The following is a 17,807-nucleotide window of genomic DNA, read 5'->3' on the forward strand; positions in this document are numbered from 1 at the left end:
GACTTTCTTCATTAATTTTGGGCATGCCATATTGCAACCCACTTGTGCAGTGACGGCCCACATTTGCCTTTTGTTTTTGGATTTTGGGCGTGTGCGGTGTGCCGCGTGGGTCGTGTCGTGCCATGACATCCTGGGCCTAGGCACAGACTTCTTATTGGAACATTGGCCTTGGCACGGTGCACGCAGCCCCATGACGTGCCGTTCCACTTCCATCCCTATCAGCCAGACTGGCCCAGACATCCATTAAGAGAGAACGTATCTCCATTTCTTTTTTATAAATGCAGAATATCATTAATCGTTTCAAATTCACAAAACGCACCCTCTTATCTCACTATAGAATTCATCGGTCTCATCATTCCCCCTCACATAATAACGAGCCTTATGAGCTGTGAGCCTTATTGTGGCACAAATAGACGGTCTCTTAGAATGTTCACCTACATTTTGGCATACAAAATAAAGAAGGTAGTAATGCGTCTAAGAAAATAAAAGTTGAGAAATATGCCGGATAACAAATTACTTCACCTATCGAAGTAGGTTTAAAACTTCTTTTTGGCCTTAATTAGTTTTGGTCAAGTCTGGTTAGGATTCGCAGTCGATGCATTAACCACAAATTACTTCACCAATCGGAATAGAGGGATAATAAATCAAGAGAACGAGTCGAAATTCCGAGAGAGTAAAATTTAACCCACATAAAACGAAGATTATAATCTTCGTCAAGTTCAGAGAATGATCAAACAATGAGCTGCAAATTGGTATACAGCCTAAGAATGGCGCAAGGCTTACAAAGTGAGTTTGGAATCACAGAATAATCAGTACATACAACACTAACCCAGAAAAATGGACTGATCTGAAAAAGCGTATATCATTACATTTCCATAGTCTCCGGAAACTGCGAAAACTCCTAATGATCTGATATTATGGAGAAGGGAGACGGTATTATGAAAAAAATGCTTAGAGAAAGTAGGTTGACATTCAACTTGCCTGCCATAAGGAACCATTTTACTTGGTGTATAGAACATCTTCCCATGGGTGGCGGTACAGTGGCTGCTTCAACCTCTTCTGGTCAAATGTGTGCCTGAAATTCCATCAAAGCCATAATAAGTATTGTCGGGACATGCCCTGAGCTAATTAGATCGCCTTCAGTTTGCTTAAGGATTGCAAACGACATCCATTTAGCATATAATGCTATACAAGTTTGTCCCGAAGACTCATTAAGGCATTAGGTCATGTTCATGGCAGCTAAACAAGCAACAATCTCATAGCAAGAATTGATAAACTGCCCAAGTGAACTTACCCGATCAAACCAATAGAACGTGCTAATACGAAAAGCCCATTGAGATAACCGATTCCAACAATCTCGTCAATCTCTTGCTTTGTGAACATTCCACTGCCGGATAAGAGATCTAAGAAGAGAGACCCAATAGCGCCATCTACATTAAGAACCAAGTTGTTTGCCTTGGACAGAGTGTAGGTCTCAACTTCTACAGCATACTCCATGTATTTGACTGAGGGAAAATGAGTGCGGCCGAATTTCTGTAGGAGTTCTACTCTCTTGTCTCTGTTGTCTCCTCTCTTGATCCTGTTCCAAATAACGAAAATAAGAATCCTAAGATACTAGAAACATATAACTACTCCCTCCATCCCATCTATTATGTCTTCACACTCTCCACCAACTTTGATGGTCAAACGATGGCAACTTTGATCGACATTTCTCACGATATACGATTGTTACAGCCTTATAAAAAAACAATATGAATTTAAGAGTTTGATGAATCAAGGGTGACAAATTTTGCGTTAAATATTGACATATATTTGGAATTTCCATATTTCCAATGGAGCCAAACGCTCATTACTCTTTGTTTGTAAATTATGATGGAATAAATCAAAATGGCTCACTACAGTGGCTACTTTTTTTTTCTCTTGTCAAGTACCGGTCCTTTGATGCAGTTCTTGATGCAATTTTCATCTCGGGTCATTCGGGAACAGACTCTTTGTGTTGCTAACACAAGGGTAAGGCTACATACATCCGACCACCCGTTACCCCACAATTTGCGGGAGTCATTGAGGCATTGGAATAATGTTGTATTGACATATATTTGAAGAAATTGATGATCAAAGTCGATATAGGTTGACCATCAAAGTCAAATGATGAGATGAAGATGGAGGTAGAACTACATATACGCGTAGCTATTAATGATGAAAATGATCTATACTTAAAAGGAAATTTTGAGCATTTAACGTGGTCATAAACATTTGAGGTTGAAGGAGGAGAGCATTCAAAGCCAAAAAGCCTACCTGTGTCCAATGCCTGGCACACGAATACCCTTTTTCTTCATGCTCTCTACAAACTCATATGCCGTCAAATTCTGCCAGAGAACAAGAAATGATCTTATATCAGACGTTAAACATGAAAAAGCTTTCTAGCTTTTAAGTGTCACTAGTGCCCGTGAATACCTTGTCATATGCTTCCTTGAAGTAACGAGCAGCATCGTCAATGGCACCACCAAATCGAGGACCGATTGTAAGCAAACCTGGTAGAAGAATTATACAGTCAGCATTGAAGGGTACACAAGGTCTGTACCGTCTTTTGCTTAGATAATCAAAGGTGGAGCAAGGATAGATAATTTCAGATATCTGGTGGGGTAACAGACAAATTTCTTAAAATCCCCGACAACTATTTTGTGATAATTTAGCAACTTTCGGATTTCTGGTACGGCTTATGCCACTCTCTCCCCCTCCTATCCGCTTATCAAATGTTGCATGAGTTGGTTTTTAATTTGGTTTGGAAACAGGTTGGAAGGTTCGGAAATAAGGAACCTCGGCAAAGTAGTTCGCGCCTGTTCCATTATGGACAACTAGAGGATTGATTGACTGGCTCCATTCCATGTGATTGTAATTCCATCGTCATAAGATGGTAATTGGTGCCACAAAATCATCATGTGCAAGGAAGATAATTTACCTGAAACCAGACTGGAGACGAGATCTTTTCCAGCTCTTGCAGTTACAATTGTATTATGAGCACCAGATACGCATGGACCATGGTCAGCACACAACATGACACAAATCTGATACAAAAAGAAACATCCCTTTGAGAAACCTAAGACTCTTTGCAAACACGAGACAGAGTTCAGAAAGGAAATATCATACCTCAATGAACTGTGTACAGTAACGAGGAAGGCTGCGCTTGAACCACAACAGAGAAATAACATCACCAACACCCAACCCTTGCTCAACAATGGAAGACATTGGAACCCCAGCGTAGCATGGTTCCTCACCTGAAACGGAGACCAATATAGCATTGTAAGTAAACTCCTCATTAACTGAGGTTTGACACTGACAATTACAAACATTAACTGAGGTTCGACAATGACAAACATTATATATGTCCATACTAAGTAAAAATGTTAGCAGAACGAATCACAGACCTCTGTCATCCGAGATAGTTGAGATGATATGAGTTGGAGCACGAACTTTTCCACTCTTGATTGCTGAACTAAGATCCTCGGGTATTTGCGGAGGTGTGAATTCTTTAACTGGACTAATGTTCCCCTCTTCACGCTACCAAAACATCAGCAGATTCATTAAAAAAATACCAAGTCCATCCGAATTTATCGTCCCCATTTGACTTTGGTGGTCAACAGATGACAACTTCCTTCATTAATTTCTCCAAAAATATGTAGAGATACAGTGTAAATTTTGGCATGTTTGATTTATCAAAAGTATTATTTTCATATTATAGTCATTAAAATTGTGAATACAGTAGTATTGCAACTTGTAACTCAATTAAAGTAGGCATTGTTTGACCACTAAAGTCAAACAGGGTCAGGGATAATATAAAGGAGACGTTGGGGACTTGGGGAGTAAATGGGTAATAGCAAAGGACTACGAGATTCCCCAAGGCACCAGAGCGGGAGGGAGCGAATGAAGGGACATATAATGATGTGAGCCTTACCAATTTGTCAAATGCCAGCTTGATAGCACCTTCAAATGCTTCATATGAGTCCGGAACAACAGCTCCAGCATCCCTCAAGGCTTGATTTTTTGCTTGGGCAGACTCCATTTCACCACCACTTTTCGCACCCTAATTCGAAGAGAGAAAAAAACAGAAGATGCTAAGATATGTTTCTTGCTTCTCTGAAGCCTCATAAAAATAAGCATTACTGCCATGCAGGAACTTACAGCATGACCAAATTGTACTTCTGATTTAAAGAGCGTTGCACAGGTACCACTGACCCAAGCCACGACAGGTTTATTAATTTTGCCTTGCTTCATGGCTTCAACAAGAGAGTATTCATCTCGTCCACCCAGTTCCCCCAGTACGACAATCATCTTGACCTGGAAGGTATTTTAATTATTACATTAGAAGTGCAAAATTCATATAAAATTATAAAGGACATGGGACCACACCCTAAGGAGAGAATCCAATTGGTAAAAAAAGGTGCAATTCCTTAATTTATAAAGTGATCAATACATCCTTTTCATCAATGTGGTACACTCACGTGCGGGTTCAAAGTTAATAGGAGCAATTTAACAAGAATCAAAAGAAATTGATAGCAGAAAGCACCAAGTACAAAGAGCTCATTCAATGAAAGTTTCAAGGAATCAAGGAAGATGTTCATAGTATATGCTTAAGTTTAGCAAGAGTCGTTCGTTAGATGGCAATCAAGAAGAACATAAAACTACCAAGAGCAATCGAAACAAGAATGTTGTATAAATACAAATGAATCTGCATCATACTAGGCAGTTACATTCTTACATATAGCATCAAACAAAACAAAGAATCATCTGCCAGGTGCAAGTCTTTATGTGCAAAAAGGTTATGCAAGAGAATTAGGTACCTGTGGGATACTGTTGAACCTCAACACATGATCTGAGAGAGTTGATCCAGGAAAGACGTCTCCTCCAATGGCAATTCCTAAAAAGTTGCAGAAAATCAGAAAAATGAAACAGTATCGAGAGTAATAGACAATAAGGCAATAGAATAAAGTACCTTCATAGATTCCATCAGTGACACGAGCAATTGAACTGTACAATTCATTAGACATGCCACCCTGAAACGAGATGGAAGTGATCACAACAATTATTTTATGTTTACATTTCACCTGAATAAAAATGTTGGAGAGATCATAAAAAGCAAATTAAGCATTTACACAAATGCTATCACTCAAAGGCACCTACAGATTTAGAAACAAAACCAACAGATCCGGGCCTGTATAGCTTGCACTGAATAATGTTGTCAATTGTTCCAGCAGTGTCACCAATCTTGAAAGCTCCAGCTTGGATACCTCCAACAGTGGCAGGACCAATGACGACCTAAAGTCAAAATTCAAAAGGAGATGTCTCAGTGGCCAAATTTGAAGCAGAGTAATGGAATAAATTGAAATATAACTTTCTGGAAATAAATAAAAGAAAGGAAGGAAGAAAGAAAGGAAGGAAGGAAGGAAGAAAGAAAGAAATCACCATTTACCTTGTTGTTTGCTCTTGCAAAAGCAATTAACTGTTTGGTGTCCGACTCTGGAACACCCTCGGCAATAATAGCAACCACTCGAATTGTTGGCTGCTTTAAAGCCGTCATGGAAGAAGCAGCCGCACTGCATTTCTAGACGAAGTTAATATAAATACAGTAACTTAAATGATTGTTTTGTGACAGAAGATAAGGACATTAACCTTCTATATGAAGCAAAGTTGATAAAGACATCAGCTGTCGGATGGGCAGCAGAGGCTGCTTCAACGCTGCCAAAAAAGAGAAGAAATCCCAAATTTGTTAATAAGAATACCTCAATGATTCCGAGAAAACAAAACACTAACTGTCTTGAATATGCTAACAGTACAAGACCTAGGAGTATAGACTCCTTAGAGAGATATCAATACATACGTAGAATGAACTGGAATAGCAATTTCTTCCTGGCCAAAGAACAATTTTTGGAATCCCTCGGAACCAGGATTAATGATTCCAGCAACTGATGGTGTTTCTCTTCCTGTAAATGGGAAATCAACACATATTAGAACACGAACAGCTAAATCTCAGCATCGCAGTAAGAAACTGAAGGAAACAAGAAACCATTCAGAAGAGTAATGCTACCAACATAGTCATAAACAACAAGCATGTCGTTGGATAGCATTAAGTGTATCAACGTTAGAATTAGAAATCTAAGCACGACAAGAATACAGCCAAACAAGTGCCTTAAGCCCTTAACCTCCCTTCTAGAATATAGAGACTGATGTGACACCTCTCAAAAGAGCATAAACTTATTCAATGATTTTGGTAAAAACTTGACATATTTCTTTATTTGACAAATGTAAGTTGATAATTTGGCAATTATCTGTTAAAAAAAATTGTTCCACATGTACTCGTGTCCATATTCATTTGCATTCCTAGTTAAATGAAGACGCATATATTATTGGAAAATAACGACCAAATAAATACCGAATAGCACAAACATAAAAGGTCTCCCTTGATTCACCTTCCCTGTGTAGTCTCTCTTTCATATTTTCTAGGTGCAACTTCAGACCGCTGAGGTCAGGAAGAGAACAAACTTTCTCTTTCTTCTTTTATTTTTCATTTATACCACGTTAGTTTCGTTTTCTCTCTCTCTTTTTCCCGTGGATTAGAACTCTTCCTTTCCATGGAGAAATTTGAAAGGGAGAGAAATGGGAGGATCTATTTTCCCTCCTACACGCCAAATTAAAAGCCTTCTATATAGGAAATACTGGAAACAACCAACATAATTTTATTACGTCCTCCCTTTCCCTCCGCTCCATCCCCCTCCCAGCCCTTTCTCATCTCAATGAGTATCCAAATAAAGGGTAAGTGTCGGTGTTTTACTCCCATGCCTCAACTTGTTCTTACTTTTTTTGTTTTTTTTGTTTTGTTTTTTTGTAAGGAGAATTTTGAACAAACATAACCTGATGAGTACGTAACTTTGAGACGCCTGACTGTTGTTCCATGTCATATTGACACTTGATGATTTGTAGGAGTGATATATTTAGAATTAATAAATGTCAAGAATACATACCACATAGGAAATCAAAATCAAGCATCCGCTGGATGGGGAGTTGTTTGTAATTATAAAACAATGCTTGAGTAGTCTTAGAGAACAGCTGCCCGGTAGCCATGATGTAATCTCGACCAGACCTATATAATAAACAGCTTCATTAGCACTATAGTCCACACTCCCTACTATGTAGTACGAGTAGTATTTAAGCTTAAACATACACAAATAACGTAAAAAAGACAGCAAAAGGACAAAGATACTTATGGAGCATAGAATAGAAACTAAATGTCAATACAATACATACACTTCTTAGACCATAGCGAGATTAAGAATATTTATTGGTCGTCTATAAGACTCTATTGATCCATATACCCCACACAAATTCCCCTTCTATTTTGTAATGTCAAAGAGAGATCATTTATTCGGAAAAAAAAATGCTCGCTCTCGACTATCTTGAACAATGTGCACTTAACCTTATTGTATCGTTTACGATAATGCAGCCATTTCAAAATATAGATCACAACAATGTCTACCACTTCTACACCTTCAATAGTACCCAGGATTCTACTTTCACAATAGCTTCCCTAAAATCAAATCCTATTGATGTTCTTCACATATTAGATGAAGAACTAATACAACAACTGGATCGGATTACATAACTAGCTCAAAACTTTCGTCTCTAAAGACATGAATCCATGACATTGGCAAACTACACTCCCTCAGTCAATAGTTAATTTTAAACAACGATTACTATCGACCAGGACGGAGGGAAGAGAGTATTATACTCCCGCAGTCTCAATCTCTAATGACATGAATCCATGACATTGGTAAACTACACGCCTATTTCAAACAACGATAACTATTGACCAGGACGGAGGGAGTACTATACTATATGATCATGATCATAAAAAACATACCCACAAAAATGTATCAAAATACGATCACGTCTAAAATCAAATAAACACATAAAAATGAAAATGGGTTAGATCAATAAATCAAAAGGGAATGAACCAACTACTCAAAACCCGAAAACAAAGCAATGTAGTTCAACAGATCTTCAACTACCTTAATTTCACAATTATTGAACTACCCAACAAAATTAAACAAAAACCCACCAAATTAAACTAATCCAATTAATCAATACATTAAAAAAATCATAGATCTGACATCAATTTAATTGCAATTTGATCATAAACTAACGGCTACATATAAAGATCATTCCTTTTTCATTTTGTTGTTTATAAATTATTAAGAATAAAAATATAGAGAAATCTAACCTCTAGAAAAAGAGAAGGTATTGAAAAGTAGAGGGAGAAATGAAGAATTAGATGCAGGAATTTAGGAATGGTGGAGAAGCTTTATAGGTAGAAGAAGGGAGAGAGGGGTAGTTGAGTTGTATGTTGTTGCACTCCCCTGTTTGGTGACAAACCCAAAGATTGGCTGTCTTTTTAACAGGGATCGTTATTGAATGGTTAATTAGTTATCCCATAAATTTTAACCATGGTTAAGACGGAGGTACCGAAATTATAATAACTAGTTTAGATCCCGCGCAATGAATACCGCAATGCGCGGTATTTATAGAATTTTTTATTTTTGTATTACTTAATTAGGTTAGACCATGTGTATTAAATTTTTTTTATTTTTTTTTTGGCAGCCGTAAAGAAAGATATACTTCCTCCATTCAACTCCACTCTACCTATTTCACTCTTGTACACTATTCACAATTGTGTATTCAATTTCGATTTTCTCTCGATACGTAACTGGAAATATATTCAAGTAGGATCTTATTTGATTCATCTTTACGAGTACATTAAAAATATCTAACTTTTTTAATTTTTGTAAATACGTAGCTAATGATATTTAGCGCGTAAAACACGCGTTGACAAACGTGAAAAAAGAAAGTGGTAGAGTGGAGTTGAATGGAGGAAGTACCTAACTACGCATAGCCTCACAAGCGAGGCCATGAGTAACAGTATTATAGGTCCTAGAAATATAACTAAAAGCTAAGCAATGGAAAAACACGAAAAATTCCTGAATATCCTCAACGACGTCAACAACTTGATGGTGAGGTCTCTCAAGCCCAGCCAGAAGAGCCACCAGAGAAAGGCAATCCGTAGAAACCTCCAAGTGATGATAGTTGTGATCAAGAGCCCATCGAAGAACCTCTCTAATCCCCAAACCTTGACTCAGCTGACACCCGTGTATTAAATATTTAAATGCACGGCTTATAAAGTTTTTGTATTCATACTAAATTAGATATATAATAGTGATATCTTATTAGTTGTTCATTTTTCTCATCCTTACATTTTGCTTTGAGAAATAAAAAAGTTTAAACTGAAAATTAATTAAAAGAATTGAGTAGCAGGTTGAAATGTAATTTTGTAAATAATATTTTTTTGTACCGCAAAGTTAATGATTCCAATTTATAAATTTTATCATTTTTTTCTCGAAAGTAATTAAAACGGTTTATAATTTTGTTATATTACATAGTATAAATCAAGTCATTCTCAAATAATAGAATCGGTAAAATATTTATATCTCGACGAAAAAAAGAAAAGCGTTCTCGAAATCATAGTCTGATATAATTTTTTTATTAAAATATTAGAGTTTAGTGTTTAGTCAAAAAAATATAATTTGATGAAATATTTATTTTAATGAAAAGATAATAAGTTAATGAAATAAATTATTGTAATTATTAGTTATTTTATTTAATTAATGTATAGATAATTGTTATTAGCTACCTTATTTAGAAAGATGTTTTTTGGAGGGAAATTTTTTGAGAATGCATATTCATTTAGTAAATAGGGGATGGACGTTATTGTTTCGAGCGTGATGGAAGGTAGGGTGGTCAAACAATCGGATCGATCCAGTCCCCAAGACCTTACCCACTCGACCCGTCAAAAACTTTGGTCGGGCTCGACTCGAGTAAATCTCACTCAGCCCGCCCAGGACCCGCCCCTCAACCCCATCATGGGCCGATTTCGTGTCCATTTACACAGCCTGTGTTCACTCGTCCCCTATCCGGGCCTGATTCATGACCCCCTAGCCAAGCCCGCTCTGAATGTTTGACCACCTCTAATGGAAGGAGCTCAAGTAGACATGGTAACTTTGATCCCGCTCGAATGACCCGTTCCGAATAAACCAACCCGTATTCGACCTGACAGCCGAAGTGAGGATCGGAGCATGACCCATAACACGAATCAACCAATACCAATATGACCTGACCCGAAAGGTTATATATTGTCGCAAACTATCCATTATCCATATAAAACTTGACAATAATAATAATAAACCCGAAAATTTCTCGACCCCGAACTAAGCTAACCCGATCGGATCTAACCCGAATCTTTTCAAACCTCAAATTGACCCGACCCGCCGAGACTGGCCCGATTGACAAGTTTGTGAGGTCTAAAGTCAATTTCGAATCACCCCATCCTCGATATTGTAATTCGTGATTCATTTGACACTAAGAAAAAAAGGTAGGTAGTTTTACACATATTCATTTTTAGACATTTAAGATGCAAAATTTCAATATTTTGCAGATTCCTCTATACACAATACAAATTCTCTTATACAACGTTCGTACGTACAGATTTATTATCTACCGTATTATAAATTTGTATGATCTAAAGAGACCTACCGTGTTATAAATTTGCATGATCTAAAGAGATGATTGAAGTTCTCAAAGATTTTGGTCACGTCCAATCGTCCATTTACAATAAATGGGTAGCAATACAACTCAAATTGAATAATTGAAATTCATGACTTTCTTAGCATATATTTGGTAAAGTTATGATATTGACTTTCTTAGCATATACTCCTATTTGGTAAAGTTATGATTATTGATGGGGCATATTCTGCACCGCTGACCAAAGTCAACACACTGAGCAAGGTCAAAGATATCCACAGCAGGTCAACGACTTAGACTGTCTAGCCGATGCATCCCATCGGCCTGTCTCTTGGGTCTCGGCCAGGCAACCACCAAAGGGACACATACCCGCGTACTCATATCCAAGACCCTCTCCGTCCTGCCAGGTTCATCGGCCGAGGGTAGAACGTCTTTCCACCGATAAGCCACTTGGCCACTTGGCCACCACGTGACAAAAGGTGAAAGCCTATAAATACTCCTCAACCTTCTTTGAGGAAAGGATCTGACAACTAAACCTAAATACACTATTCATCTGGTAACATCTCTCTTATCTCTCTACAATACATTCCTAGCCAATTAGCATACAACTTATACCTCTAAGTTCACTGACTTGGGCGTCGGAGTGGGTACGCTTGGCACAAAGCCAAGCCCTCAGTTCGTTCATTGTTGCAGGGGAGGCCGAGGGAGACGATAGAAGCACGGAGGGTCTAACCCAAGACATTATTCTACAAGCCACGGGTGGTAACGATACTTGCTCTGGAATTATACCCGGAACAATTGGCGCCGTCTGTGGGGAAAGACACTAGAAGCTAGTCACATTTATTCCCAAACAAAAAAAAACACAAAACAAAAACCCACCCAAAAAGCTAAGAAAATGTCGAAACAACAAGATGCAGTCGTAACCGACGAAACCGCATTTTACCAAGATGATACTTTCAACAATTCTGGAGTCGTACGGCCCTCCACCGGCGGTGTAATCCAACCGGAGTTCGGATGCCATCAATACCCGACACGCGCCGCCAACAACCAAAGTCACCATCATGGGACATGTGGTTGACGTAGCAAGGTCAAGATGCTCCTAGACCTAATTAGTAATACGCCCGCTCACACACGTCACGTCGACAAGAGCGGCGGAAATCGTCCGGGAGACCAGGGCCCAAAATATGACTCCGAGAAATTTGAACGGAGCACTAGGAGAAGCCGACCCAGGTCAAGACGCCGGGAGCCCAAAGTGGGCGCGGTAGACCTAAGTCCTTCCCGCACTCGGGGGAGGACAGCGTCCCCGCCACACGAACGAGGCTCACCCCGAAGAAGCTGAGGAGTCCGACTCAGCAGAGTTGGAGAAGAAGCCCGAGTCGAAGAAGGAGCCCCTCCCGTCACGGAGGAAGGAGCCAGGTTAGGGACGCAAGAAGCCGATCGCCGCGTGTCGTTCGACACATGGTTAGGCGCCCCTCAACGCCTACGTCTTAGAAGTCCCGTGTCGAACAAGCTCAAGCTACCACCTCGTCGTATAAGGAGATGGTGATCCGATCGACCACGCCGAGGCTTTCGAGTCTTACATGTCGGTATGGGAGCGGCCGATGAGGTCCGGTGCCGAATTTTCCCAACAACTTTGCATGGGATGGCTCGTAGTCGGTACAAAGGACTTCCTGACGGCTCGGTGTATTATTACGCCGACTTGAAGGGCGCTTTCCTAGCCCAATACTCCCGCATAAGAGAAGGGCCGTAGAGACATCGACCTCCCGACCGTCGACGGCAGGTGGGGCGAGTCTCTCCGGAGCTACGTGAAGAGGTTTGATGGAAAGGTCCAGCAGATTCGAGAAATTAATCCAGTGGCGGCCTTCGCGCGATGAGGGCCTCCCGAAGGGAGATTTGAAAAATGAGCTCATCAAGTGCGGAGGCCGAGCATGGACGCCGCCGGGCGGTTGGCCGACCAAGCCATCAAGGTAGAAGACTATCACAAGGCCTGGTAGGCCCCGCCGAAGCCGAGCACCCAGGGGAAGGACGCCGTGGCGACAACAGGTCACGGTCCGACGAAAGACGCCGTAAGAATGATAGGTCGCGGTCGGACAAGCCTCGCCGAAACAAAGCCGGCGGATACCCGGGAGCTCGAACGTACTACAAAAACAAGATCACGAAAATCACACCCCTCTCGTTATATCACCGCCAAAGTTTTCGCTTTGAGCAAGAACGAGGGCCGAAATGGGAAAGACCCCTAGGCCAAGGAGTGACGGTGACACGAGCCAAGATCGCAAGTACCACGCCACACCGGACACCTTACCAACGATTGCCGACACCTGAAGGATGCCATTGAGGAACTAATCCGAAAGGGGAGCCTCGAAATATGTTGCCAAGGGCCGAAAACCGATACTGCGGCGGACCGAACAGCAAGTCCACCGCGAGCGTTTAGGAGTAGTCAATGTCGTCATCGGGGACAACGAAGCGCGGTGGGCACAAACGGCCCCGGATGAGCCTCATCCGCCATCAACTTTGTGCCCAACACAAAGAACCCCGCTCCCAAAGATCCCGCACATGACCATTGGACAAGAAGACTACGATGGAGTCGTCGCTTTTCATAGCAGCCCACTTACAACCGCCGGACATAGCCAACCACTTGGTGAAGCGATGCCCGATTGACACGGCGCCTACACAAACGTTATGTACAGAGAATGCTTTCTCGGCCTCGGATCAAGATCGAAGATCTCGAACCCCCGCACCGACCCATTGTACAGCTTTTCCGGGACGGCCTGGTACCCCGGGGTCGGTTAGATTGCCGGGTGAAGTTTGGCGAGGGAATACACCAAAAGCGTTATGTCTGAATTCATAGTCATCGACGGCGTGTCCGCCTACAACGTTCTCGTAGGCCGGGTCACTTTGGGCGAGATCGACGCCGTGGTATCCATCAGGACCGACACGATATATGTCTCGGACCGGGAGGCGCGAGGCTCACCTCGAAAGACGAAGACCCCGATTTATGGGAGGTTTACGCTAATAGCTCGAAGGCCGACATCGTTATTATCAGCCCAAACGGAGACGTGTTCGAGCACGCCTTGAAGCTTACCTCATTGGCCTCAAACAATGAATCCAAATATGAGGCGGTAATAACCGGAGTTGAGCTAGCTAAAGCCGCCGGAGCAGAGCGTATCATGGTGACAACGGACTCACTATTAGCGGCCAACCGGATCAAAGGCAAGTGCGAAGCCCGGACTACAGACAATCGGTATCTGGTGAGGGTTAGAGCCGTCGCTTCGAACTAAAAACCTTCCTGATACAAAGACACCCCCGGTCCGGAACGATCGGACCATTGGCATGGTCGAAGGAGCAGAGACCGAGGAGGTAGAGATTGACCCCGGCCGCACCGTAACCGCTGGGTGTCAACCTGGAACCAAAATTCGAGCCGACCTCCTGGATCTGCGCGAGGAGAAATAAAGATGTTTTCGCATACTCGGCGGCCGAGATGCCGGCGTGGCGGGAGGTGATTGTTCACAAGTGAACGTACTCCCGCCGCCGCCCCGATCAAGCAGAGAATAAGGAACTCCTCCGCCGAGAAGGACGACGCCATCAAAGCCGAAGTAGATAAACTACTAGCGGCGGGTTTTATCATGCCTTGTACCTATCCTGAGTGGTTAGCCAATGTTGTAATGGTGAAGAAGTCATCGGGGCATGGAGAATGTGTGTAGACTTTACCAACCTTAATAAAGCATGCCCCAAAGATTGTTATCCCTTGCCTCGAATAGATAGTTTGATCGACGCCACGGCGGCTACACCATCTTGAGCCTCACGGACGCCTTCTCGGGATATCACCAAGTGTTTATGGTCAAGAAGACATGCCTAAATGTGCATTTATCACCGCCAACGGCACGTACATGTACAAAATGATGCCGTTTGGTTTGAAGAACGCCGGAGCAACGTACACGAGGCTGGTGGACAAAGTGTTCCGAAACCAAAAAGGGCGAAACATTGAGGCTTACGTCGACGATGCTATTGTAAAAAGCAAGTCCGACAAATGAGCATCCGCCGATTTACACGAGACATTTTGTTCACTAAGGAAATACAAGATGAAGCTCAACCCAATGAAATGCAACTTCGGTGTCCGGCGGGTAAATTCCTTGGTGTACTTGTCGGCGCAGGCATAGATGCCAATCCAGGACAAAGTCCGAGCAATCCTAGACCCGCCGGAACCAAGGAATCGAAAAGAGGTTATGATCTTGACCGGAGGATGGCGGCTCTTGCCCGTTTCATCTCCCGGTCAGCCGACAAGAGCACCCCATTCTTCAAAGTGTTGAAAGGAAATAAAGACTTCACTGGGGAGGAGCGAGCACGGCTTTCAAACAACTAAAAGCTCACCTTCGACCCTCCCGACTGTCCGGGCCGATATTGGGGAGACGCTATACCTATACATAGCGATTACCTCGGCCACGGTCGCCGCCGTGATCATCGAGGAAGAAGACAAACAAAGAACACCCAATCTACTTCGGCCATACACTGTTGCTGCCGAGAAAATTACCCACTAATTGAAAAAGCGACCTTCGCCGTTGTCATTGCCACAAGGAAGTTAAAACCCTACTTCGATGCACACCCCGTGACGGTCCCGACCGATCACCCGTTGGAGAAAGCCTTGGAAAAATTCGAGCAATCCGGCAGCTCATCAAATGGGCAAAGTGGAACTTTCCGGTCTCGGCATTCAATACAAGCCAAGGCCTTCGATAAAGGGGCAAGCGCTTGCGGATTTCCGGCCGAATGCACATATCGGGAAGAGCCAAACCCAGGCATATGGGAGGTCTACACCGACGGCTCCTCCACGACGAATAGCTCAGGAGCCGGCATCCTTATCATCAGCCCAAACGGGGACGAGTTTGAGTACGCCCTGAAATTCACCTTCTCGGCCTCGAACAATGAGTCCGAATACGAGGCGGTGATAACCGGAGTCGAGTTAGCTAGGGTCACGGAGCGAACACATTGTCTTTGAAATCGACTCGACTCGTTGGTTACCAACCAAATCAGAGGGGAGTATGAGGCTCGGGACGACGGAATGGTAAGGTACCTGGAAAGGGTAAAGGCCGATGTAGCAAAATTGAAATCCTTCCAAATCCAAAGGCGTTCCCGGATCCGAGAACAACCGAGCCGACGCTCTCTCTAAACTGGCCGGCCACTCAACCATCAAGAATGTCACCGGACCGTCTTTGGTAGATATCAGAATGCGAAAAGCATCGCTGAGACCGTCGGCATGATAGGTAACATAGAGACCGAGACAACGTGGATGACTCAGATAATGAGATATAAACTTACAGTGTGAATCGCCGGGAGGGCCGCAACCCCTCGCCAAAATAAAAAGGATCGCCGCTGTGTACTTGGTGTTCGAAGGGGAACTGTACGTAAGATCCGTAATAAGACCGCTCTTGAAGTGTGTCGGTCTGCCCGCCGACGCAGAATCGAGCATCGATGAAAATTCACGAAGGCATCTGTGGACATCACATGGGGCAAGAACACTAGCCCACAAAGCTCTCCGAGCTGGCTACTTCTGGCCCACCATGCTTCAAGACTCTAGAACGAAGACCAAGAAGTGCACGAATCGTCGATGCACGCCCGGTGATTCATGCTCCCTCCAGAGACCTACAACCGGTGCTTAGTCCCCTTCCCTTCGCGCAATGGGAGATGGACATGCTAGGGCCATTCCCAACAGCCTCCGGAGGAAGGAAGTTCTTAATCGTCGCCGTTGACTACTTCACCAAACGGGTTGAAGCCGTAGCAGATGCAAAGAAAGACCACAAGAAATCGGAAAAGGTGATCCGGGAAAACGTCATAACCCGCTTCGGATTGCCCCAAGTTATGGTATTTGACCACGGCCGAGAATTTTGGAGCGACTGATAATGAATCGCTAGAGGAGCTTGGCATCAAGTTCGCGTATTCCTCCGTCTCCGCCACCCGCAGAGTAACGGCCAGAGGCGACCAACAAAACCATCCTCAACGGCTTGAAGAAGACAGTTGAAGACCTTAAGGAAGGTGGGCCGACGAACTACCGGCGTCCCCGTGGTCCCTTCAACCACGGAGAAAGAAGCAACGGGATACACCCCCTTCCATCTAGTCTACGGCTCCGGCGGTCTGCCGATCGGCGACGCCGGTGCCAACATTCGAACAACCACTTTTGACCCGGTTGAAAACGAGGAGGGCCAAAGGGTTTCCCTGAGACACTGGTCGAAGAAAGCCGAGACACGGCACGCTGAACCTGGCCGTATATCGAACCGAATGAAGAGAGCCTACAAATCAAAGAGTTCACAAAAGGGACTTAAAAATAGGAGACCTAGTCCTAAGGAAGTCACCGCCACCAACAAAGGAAACATTCATGGCAAACCGACCAGCCAATCGGGAAGGTCCCTACGAGGGTGGTCGAAGAGATGAGGCCGGCGTGCACGGCCGAATGACATGGGAGGCGTGCCTTTGATGAGCCATTGGAACACCGACAACTTGAGAAAATACTTTGTATAGCGGCGGAGGTATCCAAACCCATTGTGGACACCCCAACGCACAATCATAACATATGAATGAAACGCCTGTGTTCTCCATCAAAGTGTCTTTCCCCTCCAAGATTTGCCACCAGACGAGGAAAGAACGCTTATCGAAGCCGCAACCCGATTACCTCCTGGCCAAAGCCGAGAGCGACGGGAACACGACGCCGATACGCTAAAAGAAAAACGTATACTCGCGCGCATTGAGACGCCAATCTAGCGGTCAATATGCCTACACAGCTACGGACGCTATCGGCCGCAACCCCGATTACCTCGGTCAAAGCCGAGAGCGACGGGGAACACGACGGCCGATACGCCAAAAGAGAAACGTATACTCGGCGCAATTGAGACGCCAATCTAGCGGTCAATATGCCTACGATTCACGGACGCTTATCGAAGCCGCAACCCCGATTACCTCGGTCAAAGCCGAGAGCGACGGGAACACGACGGCCGATACGCTAAAAAGAAAAACGTATACTCGCGCAATTGAGACGCCAATCTAGCGGTCAATATGCCTACACGATTCACGACGCTTATCGGCCGCAACCCCGATTACCTCCGTCAAAGCCGAGAGCGACGGGAACACGACGGCCGATACGCTAAAAGAAAAACGTATACTCAGCGCAATTGAGACGCCCATCTAGCGGTCAATATGCC

At 43.4% G+C, this 17,807-nt stretch overlaps 1 protein-coding gene across 1 annotated transcript; it reads right to left on the reverse strand.

The window, feature by feature from the left end:
* Nucleotides 1-727: 727 nt before the first annotated feature.
* LOC141606358 (ATP-citrate synthase beta chain protein 1) lies at nt 728-8,461 on the reverse strand. The gene is made up of 17 exons (XM_074425449.1): nt 8,273-8,461; nt 7,017-7,135; nt 5,876-5,978; nt 5,668-5,733; nt 5,468-5,591; nt 5,179-5,313; nt 4,991-5,051; nt 4,839-4,915; nt 4,180-4,335; nt 3,953-4,081; nt 3,426-3,558; nt 3,148-3,275; nt 2,960-3,065; nt 2,455-2,531; nt 2,296-2,366; nt 1,295-1,579; nt 728-1,075 (listed from the first exon to the last, which is right to left on the reverse strand). The coding sequence occupies exons 2-17, from the start codon at nt 7,114-7,116 to the stop codon at nt 1,000-1,002; spliced, it is 1,827 nt and encodes a 608-aa protein (XP_074281550.1). The 5' UTR covers nt 7,117-7,135; nt 8,273-8,461; the 3' UTR covers nt 728-999.
* Between the last annotated feature and the right edge of the window lie 9,346 nt (nt 8,462-17,807).

Source organism: Silene latifolia, chromosome 10, assembly GCF_048544455.1.
Source record: "Silene latifolia isolate original U9 population chromosome 10, ASM4854445v1, whole genome shotgun sequence".
Lineage (NCBI taxonomy): Eukaryota > Viridiplantae > Streptophyta > Magnoliopsida > Caryophyllales > Caryophyllaceae > Silene > Silene latifolia.